The sequence below is a fragment of the Hemiscyllium ocellatum genome, chromosome 23 (assembly GCF_020745735.1).
Source record: "Hemiscyllium ocellatum isolate sHemOce1 chromosome 23, sHemOce1.pat.X.cur, whole genome shotgun sequence".
NCBI classification, from domain to species: Eukaryota; Metazoa; Chordata; class Chondrichthyes; order Orectolobiformes; family Hemiscylliidae; genus Hemiscyllium; species Hemiscyllium ocellatum.
In genome coordinates, this window is record NC_083423.1 from 3,561,978 (window position 1) to 3,583,825 (window position 21,848).

General features: G+C 43.8%; 1 protein-coding gene across 1 annotated transcript in view; it reads right to left on the minus strand.

Moving 5' to 3' along the window:
- elapor2b (endosome-lysosome associated apoptosis and autophagy regulator family member 2b) overlaps positions 1-21,848 on the minus strand; it is a 127,599-nt gene that overhangs the window by 25,048 nt on the left and 80,703 nt on the right. The window contains exons 8-14 of the mRNA XM_060842588.1: positions 15,051-15,139; positions 10,088-10,268; positions 8,783-8,911; positions 7,111-7,201; positions 6,905-7,007; positions 3,725-3,862; positions 3,377-3,640 (exon numbers count right to left, since the gene is read on the minus strand). Coding sequence (XP_060698571.1) covers positions 3,377-3,640; positions 3,725-3,862; positions 6,905-7,007; positions 7,111-7,201; positions 8,783-8,911; positions 10,088-10,268; positions 15,051-15,139 — 995 coding nt within the window. The remainder of the gene's footprint in view (positions 1-3,376; positions 3,641-3,724; positions 3,863-6,904; positions 7,008-7,110; positions 7,202-8,782; positions 8,912-10,087; positions 10,269-15,050; positions 15,140-21,848) is intronic.

Genomic DNA, 21,848 nt, shown 5'->3' on the forward strand with positions numbered 1-21,848 from the left:
TCGTGTAGCTGCCATAGCTTTCAGTGAAGTGAAGAAATAGCTATCATCTTTGAAGGTGTTGGATCACTATGCTCCCAAGCGAGATCTGAGATTGGCACATGAAGCCTCCCTGTATGGCATCAGGATGGTATTAGCTCACAGCAACCCAATGGAGAGGAACGCCCAAAAGCCTGTGCGTCCAGGACCTTGGCTAATGCAGAGCATAAATACGCCCAGACAGAGGAGGAAGGTTAGGTGGGGGTCATACTTGGAGTCAGAAAGTTCCACCAACACCTTTATGAATGTAAGTTATGAATGCAATAATAATGGACCACAAACCCCTGCAGTGTCACCCATAGCTTCAGACTGTATTCAGGAGTGGGCTGCAATACCAAGTTGGAACATTGTCCAGGAGGTCAAGTAGCAAATTCACTTGCACTGAGTTGCCTCCCGCGAGTACTGCTGCATATCTCCCAGGAAGAGTCTGTAAGTTTTAAATTTTCAGGACACACTTCCAGTCACAGCTGACAATTTCAGACTTTGGACACAGAAAGATTCAGTCCTGGCAAAACTGAACCAGCTGGTGATGATGGAGGAAACCAAAGGGCCATCACAACCTGAACTGAAGCCTATTTGGACCCAGAGAGACCACTGTAGTGGATGGCGTATTATTACAGGGAGCATGAGTGATTGTCCTGAGCAAAGGTCACCGCCAGATACTGGCTACACTCCACCAGGATCATCCAGGGGTTTCCAAAATGATGATGTCGATGAGAAGTTATGCCTGGTGGCCAGGACTGGATGTAGACATAGATGTGTTGCTGGAGCAGTGCCCAGAGTGCCAACAAGGACAAAAACTACTGCCAGCAGCCCCTTAAGTTCATGGGAATGGCCGGATAAATCTGATCATCCCGGACTTGAGGCAGAGGGTGAAATAGCACCAGGAACCTCAATGCCAAACCCAAGACTCCACTAAGCGTGAGAGAAGGTTTACTTCAGGGGATGATGTTTGGAGTAGAAACCTCAGGAATGGCTCTGCATGGGTGAGAGGCATGGTCAACACAAGATCAGATCCCGTGATGTATAAACTTCGGGTCATTACAATGGTCCCGAACAAGCACGTGAACCACATAAAAGCTGCAAACACACAAACAGTGCAGGAACAAAACACATCCAGCCCCTCAACAGCCTTCCTGACTGTGCTGGGACCTGTGGAATGTTGTTTGTGATGGACTGAAGTGGGAAGGCAGCAAGAGGTTTGAATCGGGTTTCACTGGGAGTAATGTGGGTGATACTGTGGAGGCAGGAATTGATGCATTTGTTCGTGGTTAGCACATGGACTTAAAGCTGTGCCCAGAGTTATACAGATTTTGCTGGCAGCAGATGAAGGTTTGATACAGAATTGTCAAAATTATGTTGAAGGAAATGATTGCTCATGATGGCAATTCATCAGCCGGCCGGTACAGTGACAGTTATTCAGGACAGTGACAGCAAGGTCAACCCATCGGTTTTCAGAATCAGTAAAAACTGTCATATTAATGGCCTAATTAATCAGTCAATTATCAGGGATTAACTTTATGGGTTAGTTTCTATAAAACAGAGAGATACATAGCAAGTTATAAAGCAGACATTGCAGGCTGTGGTAGAGTAAAACCAAGTAAGCTATAGCTATGGGTACAATAGACAATAGACAATAGACGCAAGAATAGGCCATTCTGCCCTTCAAGCCTGCACCACCATTCAATATGATCATGGCTGATCATCTTTATTCAGTATCCTGTTCCTGCCTTATCTCCATAACCCTTGATTCCACTATCCTTGAGAGCTCAATCCAACTCTTTCTTAAATGAATCCAGAGACTGGGCCTCCACTGCCCTCTGGGGCAGAGCATTCCACACAGCCACCACTCTCTGGGTGAAGAAGTTTCTCCTCATCTCTGTCCTAAATGGTCTACCCCGTATTTTTAAGCTGTGTCCTCTGGTTCGGCACTCACCCATCATGTTTCCTGCTTCCAGAGTGTCCAATCCTTTAATAATCTTATATGTCTCAATCAGATCCCCTCTCAGCCTTCTAAACTCAAGGGTATACAAACCCAGTCGCTCCAGTCTATCAGTGTAAGGTAGTCCCGCCATTCCAGGAATTGACCTCGTGAACCTACGCTGCACTCCCTCAATAGCCAGAATGTCTTTCCTCAAATTTGGAGACCAGAACTGCACACAGTACTCCAGGTGTGGTCTCACCAGGGCCCTGTACAGCTGCAGAAGAACCTCTTTGCTTCTATACTCAATCCCTCTTGTTATGAAGGCCAGCATGCTATTAGCCTTCTTCACTACCTGCTGTACCTGCATGCTTACCTTCATTGACTGGTGTACAAGAACACCCAGATCTCTTTGTACTGCCCCTTTACCTAAATTGATTCCATTTAGGTAGTAATCTGCCTTCCTGTTCTTTCCACCAAAGTGGATAACCATACATTTATCGACATTAAACTGCATCTGCCATGCATCTGACCACTCACCTAACCTGTCCAGGTCACCCTCTAATCTCCTAACATCCTCCTCACATTTCACCCTGCCACCCAGCTTAGTATCATCAGCAAATTTGCTAATGTTATTACTAATACCATCTTCTATATCACTAATATATATTGTAAAAAGCTACGGTCCCAGCACTGATCCCTGCGGTACCCCACTGGTCACTGCCTGCCATTCCGAAATGGAGCTGTTTATCACTACTCTTTGTTTCCTGTCAGCCAACCAACTTTCATTCCAAGTTAGTATTTTGCCCCCAATACCATGCACCCTAATTTTGCTCATTAACCTCCTATGTGGGACTTTATCAAAAGCTTTCTGAAAGTTCAGGTACACTACATCTACTGGATCTCCCTCGTCCATCTTCAGAGTTACATTCTCAAAAAATTCCAGAAGATTAGTCAAGCATGATTTCCTCTTCATAAATCCATGCTGACTCTGACCTATCCTGTTACTACTATCCAGATGTGTCGTAATTTCAGCCTTTATAATAGACTCCAGCATCTTTCCCACCACTGAGGTTAGATTAACTGGTCTATAATTTCCTGCTTTCTCTCTCCCACCTTTCTTAAAAAGTGGTACAACATTAGCCACCCTCCAATCTGCAGGAACTGATCCCGAATCTACCGAACTCTGGAAAATAATCACCAACGCATCCACGATTTCTTGAGCCACCTCCTTCAGTACCCTGGGATGTAGACCATCAGGTCCCGGGGACTTATCAACCTTCAGACCTAACAGTCTTTCCAACACCAATTCCTGGCAAATATACAGGTGAATGGAGGTAATATCTGTGTCCAACACAGCCCCACAACAGCATTTTTAACTGTTCATTCTATAAGATGGTAATGTAAGCACATACAGACCTTATCACTTTTGCTGCCCGGTCCACAGGGGATGCATGCCTCTATACCATACGCATGATGAGCTGAGAGATAGGTATCTGGAGGACATTCCTTGCACTGATTTGTCTCTTTCTCAATATAGTGTCCAACTGGACAAGGCACACAGGAAGAACTCTGCTGATCAGGGCCAAGGGCACAAGGCCGGCAATGTGAAGACACACCATTTTCCGCATTGCTCACCGTGATGGAGTAGATCTTTACATTATCATTCACAAACTTTCTGATCTGAAACATTAATTTGACAAATTAAAATATGCCTTCATGTGTTCCATTCAGAATGAAGACCTGGAAAAACAAATACTGATTTACCTCTTGAGGAGAATTTGATCGTTGGAAAGCCCAAGTGTAAGTAATTGGTACATTCTTCGTTAAGACATGAGCGTATGATTGTCGCTCTTTAGTACCTTCCCAAGATTCAACAACACTTGTCGTCTTTCTGTTTATATCCTGAAAGTTAAAAGAAGTTCATTTCTGCTGGTACTTTTCATGGATTCACTGCAATAGACATTTGCCCAAGAACACAATCACCCAATAGAATAAGAACAATCACCCTATAGAACAAGAACAATCACCCTGTAGAATAAGAACAATCTCCCTATAGAACAAGAACAATCTCCCTATAGAACGGGCTCCACTTTAACTAATTGTGAGAAACGGGGAGATTATCCACAACGCTCTCATGGCCCCTGGACATGTGCAGAGCTGGCCTGTGATGTTAGTGACTGTGACAGGTCACAGGAAGAAGCTGCACAGGTGTTGCTGACATCATCAAGCTCTGTGCATGGACATCAACAACAGTGCAATGCACTACTGGCCGGGGCTGCGGGGGGAACATGGGGCTGGGGAGAGTGAGGGGTTGGGGGTGTGGGCAAAGTGGAGCTGAAGGGTAGGGAGGTGGAGGGGGAGGTGGAGTTGAGGAAGTACAGGAAGCACACAAGGGCTGGGAGTGAGAGAGAGTGGAGACTTTGACTAGGAGCTGGCCTGCATTTTGGCGGCAGATGATGTGGGTCGCTGCGGGGTGGAGAGGGAGGAGGGATTTGGAAGGCAGCTGGCATGAGGTGGGGGTGGCACTGAGCTGCTTGTTCTGTGGTGAGGAAGACAAATCAGAATGGAATGCATTACTTATATTATATTAAACAATAATAAATCTGAGGCATGTTTCTCAACACACATTCTGCAATGCCATCTTTGAGATTGCTGTCTCCCATTCAATGACCATTGACATTGGCTTCTCTTAGTACCAGCTACAGATGGCATTTTATCACAGCTGTGGTGGGAATCAAACCCAATTAATAATCTGGCTGCTACATTCAAGTTAGTTTGCTTTCGTCAATGTATCTCCCTCGCCATCCTGATGACACTGATGTTTGAGAGAAAACTGGTTCCTCACCACCTCATCAAATTAGCATCTGGTTAATGGTAGAGAGCACCAGAATTGATAATAATCCCATCTCGGACCTAACTGTTTTCCAACAATGGCCCCTGGCCAGTCATCAGGAATGGGAATTCTGGCTGGTTTCACTGCCAAGGCCTGAGAAGCTGAGGTCCCTTTCTCCAATCCAAACTGGGATCAGTCAGCCCAGAAATACTCAGGAGACATTTGAAACTCTCAGGATCGGTCTGGGTGGGCACTACACTGGGGAAGTTCACAGATCTGAAGAACACTCTTAGCTTTCAGTTTGGTTATGGCTGATTAGTATCATTATAAACAGACACTGAAACAGAACCTGGGACCCTGGTGCTGTGAGACAGCAGTGCTAACCACTGAGCCACCGTGCCGCCACTGAACTAACAAGTGGGTGGCACGGTGGCACAGTGGTTAGCACTGCTGCCTCACAGCGCCCGAGACCCGGGTTCAATTCCCGACTCAGGCGACAGACTGTGTGGAGTTTGCACGTTCTCCCCGTGTCTGCGTGGGTTTCCTCCGGGTGCTCCGGTTTCCTCCCACAGTCCAAAGATGTGCGGGTCAGGTGAATTGGCCATGCTAAATTGCCTGTAGTGTTAGGTAAGGGGTAAATGTATGGGTGGGTTGCGCTTCGGCGGGTCGGTGTGGACTTGTTGGGCCGAAGGGCCTCTTTCCACACTGTAAATAATCTAATCTACTCTAATAATCTAGAACCCCAGATTCATTTTAACGGGTGGGCTCAAATAGCAGATAGTAGAATTTGAATTCAGTAAAAATCTGGTATTAAGAGTCTACTGATGTCCATTAATCCATTGTAGATTGTTAGAAAGAGAAGCCACCTCTTCATTAATGTCCTTTAGGGGAGAAAATCTGCCATCCTCGCCCAGTCTGGCCTACATTTGATCCAGACCCACAGCAATGTGGCTGAATCTTAACTGACCCCTGGCAGTAAACACTGGACTAGTCAGTAAAGCCCACAGTCTGTAGCTGAGCAATAACAGAAGAACAACTTTTTTTTAATGATTTAATACAGACATGATAGTACCAGGAAGTGTAGTACATTTAGCCCTGACCTATTTATTAAAGTTAAAATTTTATATTTGCTTCCACAATCTCAAGAGGGTAAATCCACATGGAGTAAAGCAAAAACCTACAAGGACTAGTGAAAGGATTCAGAAAAGATTTACAAGAATGTTGCCAGGGTTGGAGGGTTTGAGCTACAGGGAGAGGTTGAACAGGCTGGGGCTGTTTTCCCTGGAGCGTCGGAGGCTGAGAGGTGACCTTATAGAGGTTTACAAAATTATGAGGGGCATAAATAGGATAAATAGACAAAAGTCTTTTCCCTGGGGTGGGGGGAGTCTAGAACTAGAGGGCATGGGTTTAAGGTGAGAGGGAAAAGATTTAAGAGGGTCCTAAGGGGCAACCTTTTCACACAGAGGGTGGTGCATGTATCGAATGAACTGCCAGAGGAAGTGTGGAGGCTTCAACATTTAAAAGGCATCTGGATGGGTATATGAATAGGAAGGGATAAAGGCCAAATACTGGCATATGGAACTAGATCAGTTTGGGATATCTGGTTGGCATGTACAAATTGGACCAAAGGATGTGTTTCTGTGCTGCATAATTCCACTACTTTATGACCTCAAAGGGGAAATGTACAGTTGGGAAGGGCTGGACTAAGACTGGTGCTCACAGTCCCACACTGTAATGTTGTTTGTTTGACTCGCATCTCCCACAAGGTGAGCTCATCACCAAGTGGCAATGTTCCAGAACCCAGGTCAATAAAAGTGAATAATGGAACACCAGGAGTAGATCATATAGCAAAGGACTGTTGGACATTTCAGAAACAATCCTGCAATCCAGAGCACATTGATTGGAGGCAGACAAAGGACAAAGTCAGGATCAACACTTCTAGAGAATATGGAATAACCTATCAGCAACAGAAACAAGATAATGGATGAAAATTTATATAAGGTGAACAGGCAAGAGGAATGTCACAGAGTTGATAGCTCAATGAGTCAGCCTACGTTTAATGGGTCAAAGAGTCTCTCATGCCGTGAAATGGTTTCACACGAAGCACTTACCACCATGAAGTATAACTGACAGTCTCCGGTACAGCGGGTCTCAAAAATAAAGGTCATCCTCCCCACTTCCATCCCATTGGAATGTGCTGATGAAGTCGGTGGGCTAAACACAAGAGCAGAACTAACGTCAGAAACATCCATGTAATTTTAAGCAAGGCTTTCAAATAATTTTTGAATTAAGTCAGCAAAAACTACACAAGTCAAACCTGAAGCTGGGAATGTGGAGATTTAAGATCAGGTAGTCATTATCAGAGCCTCCGACCGCACTGTGAATGTGATCACCTGCTACCTCCCACCCTACAAACAAACAGCAAGAATAAAGGTCAACTTTATTTCCTCAAATTCATTCTTCACAAAACATTTAGTTTTCACTTTCTTGTGCATTGCTTTGGCAGCTTTATGCTGCTTTCAATTAAAAGCTTCTCTTATTCCTGTTGTACCCTGGTCAAATACTCCACAGAACCTTGGAAATCATCCCTTTCCTAACTGCATGTCAGAGTCTTCTAAAACAACAATCATTCTGGAAATCAACTCAATCCCCACCAGAACAGAATGGACCTGAATCCAGTGATGTGGGTTACAGTGTTGCTCAGGAGTGACGGCTGACTGAAGTACACACACTCACTTTGGAGTGAAAACACTTTGGTAAGACAGAATGAGTAGAGCTTCACTCCACAGACAAACATGTGATAGCAGATTTCAAAATATATTACCCACACTTTCAATGACTAAAGTAACATGTATGTTAATTCTCAAACACTAACATAAACGGATGACAGAAGTATCATTAATGACTTATTACATATTTAATTTAACTGCAGTATCTATAGACCAGAGCCAGTATTAATCCCAAATAAATTTGAACTAAATGTTATTATTGCAGTCACAAATTTTATAAATATTCTTAAGAGGATTAATACAAACATATGAACAAGGAACAACAGCTAGCCACTCAGCCCTTGGAACTTGCTCTGCCATTCAATAAGATCGTGGCTAATCTAATTCTAACCTGAACTCTACATCCCCCAATATCCCCCAATAATCTTCTACCCCCTGGTCATCAAGAATCTAACTCCCTCTACCTTCAAAATATTTAAACATTCTGCACCCACTACTTTTTGAGGAAGGGAATTCCAAAGACTCACAAATGTCTGAGAACATTTTTCCATCATCTCTGTCTTAAATTGGCACCTCTTTATATTTAAACTATGACCCCAGTTCTAGATTCTTCTAGGAGAGGAAACATCCATTCAATACTCAGAAAAACATAAAAACTTGGAGCAGGAGGAGGCCATTCAGCCCCTCGAGCCTGCTCCACCATTTAACACAATCATAACTGATCTCATCTCAGCCTCAATTCCACTTTCTATCTGTTCTCCATGACCCTTCAACCCATTTCTAATTAAAAATCTCTGTTCTTTAAATTTATTCAATGTACACTCTCGGGTACTGATTTTCACAGACTCACCATCCTTTCAGAGAATTAGTTCAGTCAGTAACTTTCCCTCAGGATCTTTTAAGTTTCAATTAAGTCACCTCTGACTCGTCCAAACTCCAGCAGACACAAACCCAGCCTGTCCAACTTCACCTCATCCGGCAGTCAACTCGTTCCAGATATTAGTTGAGTAAATCGCCTCTGAACTGCTTCCAAGTAATGTATGCTAAAATAAACACTTCACTTTTTGAATTCTATCAATCCTCAAATAGTAATGTTTGTAACTTTCAAATGAGAAGTTTCTCTTGTGCAAACATTTGTAAAAGCAGCCACATGCACTGAAATCAAACACTCTGACCCAGTCATTTCAATGTGCACTTACTGCTAGAGACTCTGCTAGCACTGACAATCAAACTACAAGATTATCCTTTATGAAAACTTACCGTTCATTCCGTCACACTTAGAATTTCCAACATTGAAGCATGAGGTTTTCATATTCACTGGTAAAGTGTTCCACCATTTATACTCAAAGCCCAGCGTGGGCTCTGTACCAGCTGGGCACTGTTTACATGCTGTGTTAAAATGAATTTAGAGAAACAATTTGAAACACCCAGGAACATCTCGTGCATTTAAGCCTGCTGGTTTTCTCTATTTCTCAATAATACCCATCCCACACTTACCAACCTGTCCAGCTATGTCACTTTGAACAATACCCCTGACCCTGTTACACTATTTCTATTTATGAGGTATTGCCGCTGATTAATGGCACTGTGTAGTTATACACAGTAGGGGATCAGGGTGGTTACTATTCACTTTACAAATGACAGAAATCACAGTCACTTCAGCTTGTTTTTTCACTTCCTTGATTACTTAAACTTCTGAAAGCTTACCTTTGTGGAACTGAAAGTCCACAGAGAAAGGAGATTCCAAGCATTTTGTTGCAGAAACTCAGCACAAAGTGCATCCAAATCACCAACAGAACAGCTTAGAGCCTTAAAACATCACTGATGTAAAGATACAAAACCAAATTCCAGCAAAGGCAGGCAATTTCCTTTCCTCAATCTCCAAAGTAAATACTGATTAGCACTGCTGCCTCATGGCGCGAGGGATACAGGTTCGATTCCACCCACTGTCTGTGTGGAGTTTGCACATTCTCCCCGTGTCTGCCTGGATGTCCTCCAGGTGCTCTAGCTTCCTCCCACAGTCCAATGGTCTGCAGGTTAAGTGAATTGGCCATGGGAAATGCAGGGTTACAGGGATAGGGTAGTAAGGTGAGTCTGGGTGGGATGCTCTTCAGAGAATTGGTGTGGACCAGTTGGGCCAACTGGCCTGTTTCCACACTGTGGGCATTCTATGATTCCTTCCTCCCTGTAATATCTCTTATTGGGGTTGACCTGCAACCCTCCAGTTCACTCCCCAGCTAACCATCCCTTACACCCACAACTTCACAATCAGTGTTTACAAGCTATTCAATCACAAATGCTATCATAACTCAAGCCAACATCCCACTTTCCAAAGTCAAACTAATTGAAAAGCTGTAGAGATTTTGAACATTACCCTCTATAACCCCATTGGAGTATCTCCTGATACCTGTCAACATATTCAGCATAAGCTGGGAATGAAACATTGGATCATTCAATCTAAGTGACTGTGAATTACAACAGCATAGTCACCACATGCTCAACTACTGTGCATTTATAAAGCTGGTTACAAAATAAAGTCAATAAATCAAACTCCAGGATACTTACGACTCATTCCATCTGAGAATGTGCCCGTAGGGCAGGGGGCACAGACTGAAGTCTCATTGTTGTAGAAACCAGGGTTACACGGTGGGCAAGGCTTCTTCTCTCCAGACGGAGGGAGCTGGACGGCATTTTTCATATCCTCCCTACAAAGCTTCGGTGTAATCCACTTATACATGATCTGAGTCTGAAAACCAAGGAGGAAACGCTCTACTTTCCATCAGTCCAAAGATGTGCAGGTTGGGAGAATTAGCCATGCTAAATTGCCCATTGTGTTCAGGGATGTGTAAGATAGGTGCATCAGTCAGGGGTAAGTGAAGGAGATAGGACAGGGAAATGGGTCTGGGCGGGTTACTCTTCCTAGGGTCAGTGTGGACATGTTGGGCTGAAGGGCCCATTTCCACACTGGAGGGAGTCTATGATTCAGGTTTCAAGCATGTAATGTACTAATAGTGGAACCATATGAACACATGACATGAATAACGTAATCTCGGATTTCTTTTTACTCATTCATTGGATCTGGACCAACAGTGAGGCTGTTTGGGCCAATATTGAATGTCCATCCTGAATTTCTCCTTGAACTCAGTTGCTTGCTAGGCCATTTCAGAGAGCAGTTAGGAGTCAGCTGCATTACTATGGGGCTGGACCAGGTAAGGACAACAGATTTCCTTCCTTGAAGAACATTAATGTCAGGGCTTTTATAACAACTGAAAACAGCGGCCTGACTGCCATTAGACTTACTTTTCATTTCATAACTTTGACTTCCATTTTTATGCACACCAACTGCAACGGGCAGCACGGTGACACAGTGGTTAGCACTGCTGCCTCACAGCACCAGGGTCCCAGGTTCAATTCCAGCCATGGGTGACTGTCATGTGGAGTTTACGCACTCTCCCTGTGTCTGCATGGGTTTGCTCTGGTTTCCTCCCACAGTCCAAAGATGTGCAGGTCAGGTGAATTGGCCATGCTAAATTGCCCATAGTGTTAGCTGCATTAGTCAGAGGGAAATGGATCTGGGTGGGTTACCCTTCAGGGGGTTGGTGTGGACTTGTTGGGCCAAAGGGCTTGTTTCCATGCTGTACGGAATCTAATTTAATCATTCCTCCCACAGTCTAAAGATGTCACGTTAGGGTGAATTAGCTGTGGAAACTGCAGGGATAAGGTAGGGGGCTGGGTCTAGGTAGGATACTCTTCAGAGGCTTGCTTTCACATTAAAGGGATTTTGTGAACTCTTAGTCTGAAGACATCAGTAGACAGAATGTCTGCCCATCTTCCCAACCTAACCCACACCACCGATTTTCCAAAAACCAAAAACAATATTTAAAGCAAAACAAATTAGAGCTCAGAGCTGTTTTTTTTTGTATTTGTGACTGAAATAGGTAAATGTTATTTCAGTAATCATGAGTAACATTTCAAATATAATCAATGAAAAGCTCCTATCCATTTATCCTTCATTCATTCACAAGGTGTAGATATCATTGACTAGGCCAGTATGACCTTAGCTGTCTTTAAACTATTTGGGTCTCTCGGGTCTTTCAGAGGGTTACTAAGAGTCAACCACATCACTGTGGGTCCCAGTCACATGTAGACCAGACCAGGTAAGGACAGCAGTGTCCTTCAAGAACTTCAGTGATCTAGATGGAATATTACAACAATTGATGACAGTTACATTGTTATTTAGGCTTTCCTTTAGTTCTAGACGTTATTGAATTCAAATTTCACCAGCTACCATCAAAGGATTTGAACCCATGTCCCCCAGAACATTAACTTGCCTGGTTTAGCTTTTTGAATCCAGCCATATTCACAGCATGCCACCAGCTCTCCAGGACAGGAGGGGAAGAACTGCAGTTGCATATAAATTAGGTAAACTGGGTAGTAATGAGATGCAAATAAGGTACTAGGAAGATTATCATCCTGCTGTTGAAATCTTTAACAAGTCCACACCAACCCGCCGAAGCGCAACCCACCCATACCCCTACATTTACCCCTTACCTAACACTACGGGCAATTTAGCATGGCCAATTCACCTGACCCGCACTTCTTTGGACTGTGGGAGGAAACCGGAGCACCCGGAGGAAACCCACGCAGACACAGGGAGAACGTGCAAACTCCACACAGTCTGTCACCTGAGTCGGGAATTGAATCCGAGTCTCTGGCGCTGTGAGGCAGCAGTGCTAACCACTGTGCCACCGTGCCGCCCACTATCACAAATCTTAAAGAAAATCAATGTTAAGCAACAGATTTTTTTTGATTCCTGACATATTTTCCCTAACCAAAAGAGAAAGTGCTGGAAAATCTCAGCAGGTCTGGCAGCTTCTGTAAAGGGAGAAAAGAGCTGACATTTCGAGTCTAACTGACCCTTTGGTTTCAGATTCCAGCAACCGCAGTAATTTGCTTTTATATTTTCCCTATTACCCACATCAATCAAGGAACAGGAAAATTCTGCCCATGATAACAATCTCGTATATAAAACAGGAGGAAACAATGTCTCTGTCTGGGAAATTGCATCACACATTGAGTAGGTTAGTAGCTCTGACTGATTTCACAACGAGACCTGGAGGCAATATTCCCTGGAATCCTTCACCATAATTAAAGGGTAGTGAATAATTTTATGGTGATATCAAAACCACCTGGTGGCTCAGTGGTTAGCACTGCTGCCTCACGGCGCCAGGGACCTGGATTCAATTCCAGCCTTTCACATTCTCCCCGTGTCTGCACGGGTTTCCTCCGGGCGTTCTGGCTTCCTCCCACTGTCCCAAGGTGTGCAGGTCAGGTGGCTTGGCCATGCTAAATTGTTCAGTGTCCAGGGATGTGCAGGTTAAGAGAATTAGCCATGGGAACTGTAGGGTTATAAGGTGTGGGTGGGGCTCTTCAAAGGGTGAGTATGGACTTGATGGGCTAAATGGCCTCCTTCTATACTGCAGGGATTCTATGATATCACCTCTTGAAATCTGGGTTGAGCAGTTGGCAGAGTCACGTGATGATAGTGAAATCACTGCTTCCATTCTACCTTAGTAACGTCTCATTCAATGCAACTTAATCAGGTGATCTTCTGCCAACACATATTCCTTCTTAGTATTAAAAAAATGGTTTTACCGCTACATGTAATTTATTTTTGCACAAAGTGTACAGAGGTTTCAGAGAGGAAGCAATAATGACACTGGTATCCCAGTATCCCAGGCTAATCATCTGGAGGATGTGGGTTCAAATCCAATGGTGGCATATTGTGAAAATATCAATCCAATTTGGAATGTTTGGAATAGGAAATGGGGCTAAAATAACAATGCAACAACAGCTGATCGTTGTATACACCCATGTGGCTCACTAGTGTCCTTTAGAGACAATACCCTTCCTTCAGGGAAGGAAATCTGCCATCCTTACCTGATCTGGCCTATATGTGACTCCAGACCCACAGGAATATGATTGACTCTTGACTGCACTCCCAGTAAATTGGTTTGGGCAATATATGCTGGACCAGCTACATCCCATAAATTAATAATTGATTTTAATTAAAATGCAAGTAATAGAATTAATAACATTAAAAACAAAACAAACAAAATCCTAGAAAAAAGCCAAGCCTTCTCAAGGGGAGCGGCAATATCCTACAAACGCTGATTTCATGTCAGAAATTTTATGAATGGGGTATAGAGCAAATGTAGCTGTATTTACGTCATAGAGTCATAGAGCTGTACAGCATGGAAACAGACGCTACAGTCCAACTTGTCCATGCTGACCAGATATCCTAAATTAATCTGCTTCCATTTGCCAGCATTTGACCTGTATCCCTCTAAACCCTTCCTATTCATATACCCAACCAGATGCCTTTTAAATGTTGTAATTGTACCAGCCTCCACCACACCGTCTGGCAGCTCATTCCATACACGCACCACCCTCTGTGAAAAAGCTGCCCCTTGGGTCCCTTTAAAATCTTTGCCCTCTCACCCTGAACCTATGCCGTCCAGTAATGGACTCCCTACCCTGGGGAAAAGACATTGGCTATTCATCCTCATGATTTTACAAATCTCTATGAGATCACCACTCAGCCCCCAACATTGCAGGGAAAACAGCCCCAGCCTGTTCAGCCTCTCCCTGTAGCTCAAACCCTCCTACCCTGGTAACATCCTTGTAAATCTTTTCTGAATCCTTTCAAGTTTCACATCATCCTTCCTATAGGAAGGAGACCAGAATCGCACACAATGTTCCAGAAGCGGCCTCAGCAATGTCCTGTACAACTGCAACATGACCCCCTAATTCCTAACGTAATTAATGAAAAATTACACAGACATCAGACAAGACAACTGAAGGTCAATGTCTACATTGAAGGATGCAGCACTGTGCTGTAACATCTCACCAAGGTTCATATCAATGTTTTCCAAACCAACAACCACTTCCACCCAGAAGGACAAGGGCTGCAGATACATGAGAACACCACCCCCTGCAAGGTCCCCTCAAGCCACTCCCCATCATGACCTGGAAATATAGTGCTATTCCTTCAGTGTCACTGGGTTAAAATCCTGGAATTCCTTCCCTAAGGACATTGTGGGTCAACTTACAGCACATGGACTGCAGCAGTTCAAGAATGCAGCTCACCATCTTGTGATCACTCTCTCTCTGTCTCTCTCTGTCTCTCTCTGTCTCTCTCTGTCTCTGGAGCTATAACACTGCATTCTGCATTCTGTTCTGCTACCATGATGCACTGTGTATGGTGCAATCTGTCTGTATAACATACAAAACAATACTTTTCACTGTATCTTGATACATGTGACATCAATAAATCAAATTCCAACAGGGGATGGGTAATAAATGCTGACTCAGCCAGCAACATTTATATCTCATAAATTAATTAAAAACATTGTACATTTTTATCAAGAGTCCATTACTTGCTGGTTGTAAAGGTATGTAAAGATAACGTTCATATGGGTAGAAAAATTAACGTTTATACTTAAGTGCTATTAGAAACACTACAAACCTTTCTCTCATTGTCACATCGTGTATGTATCTGAAAATAGTCTTTCTTTGTACACGGTGGGCGATCTTTGCACTCACTGGATCCTTCTTCTAGAAAAACAGCAATGAGGTAAAAAAGTGTAGTTTAGCAACATTAGACCTCTTATTTATTTGAGAAGCAACCACATTGGAAATCAACTGCTAAAGGATCCATTTGGAAAACACAATTCCAGAAATCTTCTTGTTTCTATCATTAAATCATGAAACCTCTCAGTGATTTTAATGAAAAACCATGTCAAACATATCGCAATCAATTGTATCATGATATATCATCTCTTGATCTATCAATGAAGAGAAATCTCACTGACTCCCCACCCCCCCACACCACGTCTACCCTTTAAGAACTAGACATTGTCTCTATACACTAACAGGGAGTGCTGGAGAATCTCAGCAGGTCTCCAATATCACGCTTCATTCAAACTGCTCTGAAGAAGTCATGCCAGACTCAAAGTGTAGTCTGTTTTCTCTCTGCAGATGCTATCAGACCTACCTGCCAAGGTTTCCAGCATTCTCTGTGCTTGTTTTGGATTTCCAGCATCCCCAGTATTCTGCCTTTGTCATCTTTGCAAATTCCTGTATCAAAGCAGTTAACAGCCCCTACTCAGTAGGAATAGGGAAGGAAGTCAGACCATTATGCGCTGGTGTTTCAATGTGTACTATAACCTCAAGCATCACCCCACCAGATCACAGATCCTGTTAAACTGAAAGGTGGCAGAGAATTATGTGATTTACCTTATTCGATTTTTCATGTTTTGTGCCATAAAACCCACTTTAGTTAAACAGCAGCATCATTATAAAGAGCCTGATTTTAGTCAGCAGGCGATGGCTGTCAGAAATCTGGAGCTGCCACAATCCAGTTCAAAACATTGTCAACTTCATTAACAATCATGTGGCAGTCTGCCCTGATATCACCTTACACAGCACTATGTCAAATTATGTTTGAGAACACTCTTGTGAAGCATCTTTTGATATGTTACTGCATTAAAGGCACTATATAAATGCAACTTGTTGCAACATCCATGGGCAGGATTGTGAGATTAGTGTTAATGCAATGGTTTAAACTGTTGATATTGGGGACACCTCCCGCAAAAAACTCGCAATCTCTGTCGCTTGGAATTTTAATTCCCTGGCAACAATTTATATCTGATGCTCATGGTGTCCAACAGCAGGGGAGGTAGTGATGTCAATGGACACATAATCCAGAAACCCAGGCAATGTTCTGGACTACAAGGTTCAAATCCCACCATGGTGCAATCTGTATTTTTGTAAAGATCTATAATGAAGACTCTACTGATGACCATGAAATGATTGTTAATTTTCATAAACCTGCTGTCCTTACCCGGTCTGGTCTACATGTGACTCCAGGCCCACAGCAACATCATTGATTTGTATCTGCCCTAAGAAACAACTCATCTGCTTCAAACATTAAGAAATCTCAAAATTAGGATTGCTACTGGAAGGACAAACTCATATCAAAACAATGACAGAAACCTCCTAGTACCAAAATTGGGAGAGCTATCTCACAGACTAGTCTAACAACAGCCTGACATAGCCATATTCAAGGAATCATACCTTACAGACAATGTCCCAGACAACACTATCACCATCCCTGGGTACATACTGCCTCACCAACAGGACAGACCCAGCCAGTTGAGGGAACGGAGAGGCAGCAGCACAGTGGGATACAGTCAGGAGGGAGTTGATCTGGGAATCCTCAACATTGACTCTGGACCTCATGAAGTCTCATGGCTTCAGGTTAAACATGGGCAAGGAAACCTCCTGCTGATTACCATGTACCATCCTCCCTCGGCTGATGAATCAGTACTCCTCCATGTAGAACAACACGTGGAAGATGCACCGAGGGTGGCAAGGGCATTGGGTGTACTCTGGGTGGGGGATTTCAATGATCACCACTAAGAGTGGCTCAGCAGCAATACTATTGATCAAGCTAGTCAAGTCCTGGGTCTGCAGCATGTGGTGAGAGAACCAACAAGAGGGAAAACATAGTTTGTGAGAAGATTTGTAGCTCGGGTGCTCGTTGTTGTGGTTCTGTTCGCTGAGCTGGGAGTTTTTGTTGCAAACATTTCGTCCCCTTTCTAGGTGACATCTTCAGTGCTTGAGAGCCTCCTGTGAAACGCTTCTGTGCTGATTCCTCCGGCATTTATACTGGTTTGAATCTGCTGCTTCCGGTTGTCAGTTGCTGTCCGCTGCAGTGGCCGGTATATGGGATCCATGTCGATGTGTTTGTTGATAGAATTTGTGGATGAGTGCCATGCCTCTAGGAATTCCCTGGCTGTTCTCTGTTTGGCCTGCCCTATAATAGTGGTGTTGTCCCAATCGAATTCGTGTTGTTTGTCATCTGAGTGTATGGCTACTAGGGATAGCTGGTCGTGTCGTTTCGTGGCTAGTTGGTGTTCATGGATGCGGGTTGTTAGCTGTCTTCCTGTTTGTCCTATGTAGTGTTTTGGGCAGTCCTTGCATGGGATTTTGTACACTACATTAGTTTTGCTCATGCTGGGTATCGGGTCCTTTGTCCAGGTGAGTTGTTGTCTGAGGGTGGCTGTTGGTTTGTGTGCTGTTATGAGTCCTAGTGGTCGCAGCAGTCTAGCTGTCAGTTCAGAAATGTTCCTGATATATGGGAGTGTGGCCAGTCCTTTCGGATGTGGCATGTCCTCATTTCATTGTCTTTCCCTTAGGCATCTGTTGATGAAATTGTGCGAGTATCCGTTCTTGGTGAATACCTTGTATAGGTGTTCTTCTTCCTCTTTTTGTAGTTCAGGTATGCTGCAGTGTGTTGTGGCCCTTTTGAATAATGTCCTGATGCAACTTCGTTTGTATGTGTTGGGGTGGTTGCTTTCATAGTTCAGGACTTGGTCTGTGTGTGTGGCTTTCCTGTGTACCTTTGTGGTGAATTCTCCATTCGGTGTTCTCTGTACCATCACGTCTAGGAATGGGAGTGGTTGTCCTTTTCTTCCTCTCTCGTGAATCGGATTCCTGTGAGTGTGGCGTTGATGATCCGGTGTGTGTTCTCTATTACTGTGTTTTTAATGATTACAAAGGTGTCGTCCACGTATCTGACCCAGAGTTTGGATTGTGATTGCGTTAAAACTGTTTTTTCTAACCTTTGCATTACTGCTTCTGCTATGAGTCCGGAGATCGGTGAGCCCATGGGTGTTCCGTTGATTTGTTCATATATCTGGTTGTTGAATGTGAAGTGTGTTGTGAGGCACAGGTCCAGTAGTTTAAGTATGCAATCTTTGTTAATAGGTTCAGCGTCCTGTTGTCTGTTGTGTATGTCCAGCAGGTTGGATATTGTTTCTCTGGCTAGGGTTTTGTCAATGGAAGTGAACAGTGCCGTTACATCGAATGAGACCATTGTTTCTTCCTTGTCTATGTGTATATTTCTGATGATGTCCAGGAATTCTTGTGTTGACTGTATAGAGTGTCTGGATCCGCTGATCAGGTGTTTCAGTTTCTGTTGTAGCTCTTTAGCCAGTTTGTGTGATGGCGTTCCTGGTAGTGATACTATGGGTCTGAGTGGGATGTACGGTTTGTGTACTTTAGGTAGTCCATAGAATCTGGGGGTGTTGTTGCTTTCCGGTTTCATTCTTTGTAGGTGAGTCCTGGTTATCTGTCTGTTTTTTTGTAGGTTTCTCAGTGTGTTGTTTATCCTATTGGTGAGCTGTGGAGTGGGGTCAAACTCTCTCTTTTGGTAGGTGTTGGTGTCTGCAAGTAGTTCTTCAGCTTTTTGAATGTAATCTGATTTGTCCAGTATCACCGTCATTCTGCCTTTGTCTGCTGGTAGTATGATTATGTTCTTATCGTTTCTTAGCAATTTTAGTGCTTCTTTCTCCATGGTATTGAGGTTATGTGTTTGTCTTTTCCTTGTTATCAGAGGTACAATACTTTGTCTCACTGTTTGTTGTGTCTCTTCTGTCAATCCATTGTTTCTGAGTGTGCATTCTAGTGCTGCTAGGAAGTCTGCTGTCTTGGCGTCCCTGTGGTTGTAGTTGAGTCCCTTGGCCAGTATTGTTCTTTCCGTGTCTGTGAGCTGTCTGTGGGAGAGGTTTTTAACCCAGGTGTGTGTTGTGGTGTCCTTTTCGTTGTGTGTTAGTGTGGCCATTTTTTCTTTTAGTGCCCTTTTTTTGTGATGTGTGGTCCTGTTCTGTACAATGGTGACAGCCTGTTCTATGGTCCGGGTCCATTCCTGATTGGTAGTTTTTAAAATTAACGATTTTTGGCGTGCAATTTCTTGTCTGTATTTGTGAAGTCTGTTGTGAGCATCTGTAATCATTACCTGGATCATCCTGAGTCCGTTCTGTCTGGCTGTGTCCCTGGCTTGTGGATTGTTGACTGGTGGTCTGTATCTGACACATGGTGGAAGGATTCGATTCTTTTGACATTCATGCAGGAATCGGAGTTGTTCATATGTGGCGCTTAGGCGGTTAGCACAGCAACGAAGTTGCATCAGGACATTATTCAAAAGGGCCACAACACACTGCAGCACACCTGAACTACAAAAAGAGGAAGAAGAACACCTATACAAGGTATTCACCAAGAACGGATACCCGTGCAATTTCATCAACAGATGCCTTAGGGAAAGACAACGAAATGAGGACATGCCACATCCGAAAGGACTGGCCACACTCCCATATATCAGGAGCATTTCTGAACTGACAGCTAGACTGCTGCGACCACTAGGACTCATAACAGCACACAAACCAACAGCCACTCTCAGACAACAACTCACCAGGACAAAGGACCCAATACCCAGCATGAGCAAAACCAACGTAGTGTACAAAATCCCATGCAAGGACTGCCCAAAACACTACATAGGACAAACAGGAAGACAGCTAACAACCCGCATCCATGAACACCAACTAGCCACGAAACGACACGACCAGCTATCCCTAGTAGCCATACACTCAGATGACAAACAACACGAATTCGATTGGGACAACACCACTATGATAGGGAAGGCCAAACAGAGAACAGCCAGGGAATTCCTAGAGGCATGGCACTCATCCACAAATTCTATCAACAGACACATCGACCTAGACTCTATATACCGGCCACTGCAGCGGACAGCAACTGACAACCAGAAGCGGCAGATTCAAACCAGTATAAATGCCGGAGGAATCAGCACAGAAGCGCTTCCCAGGAGGCTCCCAAGCACTGAAGATGTCACCTAGAAAGGGGACGAAACGTTTGCAACAAAAACTCCCAGCTCGGCGAACAGAACCACAACAGGGAAAACATACTTGACCTCATCCTTAGCAATGTGCTGCCTGCAGATGCATCTGTCCATGACAGTATCGCTGAGAATGACCACCACACAGTCCTTGTGGAGACAAAGTACCATCTTCACATTCAGAATACCCTCCATCATGTGTGGCATTTTTACTGTGCCATATGGGACAGACTTCAAACAGATCACACAACTCGAGAGTGAGCAGCCATGAAGCACTGAGGCCATCAACAGCAGCAGAACTGTACTCCAGCACAATCTGTAGCCTCACGGTCCAGCATATCCCTCACACAACCATTACCATCAAGCCAGCGGATCAATCCTGGTTCAACAGAAAGCGCCAGGAGCAGACAATTCACAGGAGACAGCAGCTCCACACATACCCCCGTCCTCAATGATGACAGAGCCCAGCACATCAGGGCAAAAGATAAGGCTGAAGCTTTTACAGAAATCCTAAGCCAGAAGTGCAAAGTGGATGATCCATCTCAGCCTCCTCCAGTAGTTCCCTGCACCACAGAGACCAAACTTCAGCTAATTTGTTTCACTCCATGAGGCACTGGATACTGAAGAGGCTACTGGCCCTGACAGAGGTGTGCTCCAGAATTTGCTGCTCCCCTAAACAAACTGTTCCAGTACAGTTACAACTCTGGCATAGAGTCACACAGCATCTGCCCAATAATGTGGAAAATTGTCGAGGGTGCAATTGAGCACATTGATGGCTGCAGAAATCTCATGTTGAATGAAGGAATGTTGATAAGTAAAGGGATCAAGGATTACAGTGAGAAAGCAGGTAAATGAAGCTGAGAAATATATCAGCCATGAATGAATGACAGAGTACTCATTCTGCTCCGTGGTCATATGGACCTCAAATAGTAACTCTGCTTTCTCACCACATATGCTGCTAGATCTGCTGAGTTTCTTCAGCAATTTCAACTTTTTATTCAGATTTCAAGCATCCACAGTATTTTGTTTTCGAAAGAAATATACGTTGTCTGCAATTATGGGTAATGGCCACTGGGTGTCACCATCAATCAAACACTTTGGTGCACTAATTTCTCTAATTTTCCCTGAGTCACTTGTGAGATAACATTTTAATATACATATTTTAATATACATATTAATAATCCTCATTCGTGAAGAAGGGCTCATGCCCGAAACGTCGATTCTCCTGCTCCTTTGATGCTGCCTGATCTGCTGCGCTTTTCCAGCAACACATTTTCATCTCTGACCTCCAGCATCTGCAGACCTCACTTTCTCCTAATATACATATATGCAAGTTTCGTGTTTAACTTCCCCAGGTCACTTTGTACCTGTAATACAGACTCACCAATACTTGAGTATGCTTCATTAATACACTTTGGGTCCTATTCTGACCTACTCTGTTTTAATGAAAACAGCATCTTTTCAGTAACTGTTATAACTTGTTGCATTGTCTATAAAGAACTAGGTGCTAATTAATGTTCTAATAGCTCCATGGACAATATTCATAACAGCATTGGATTGCCAATAACA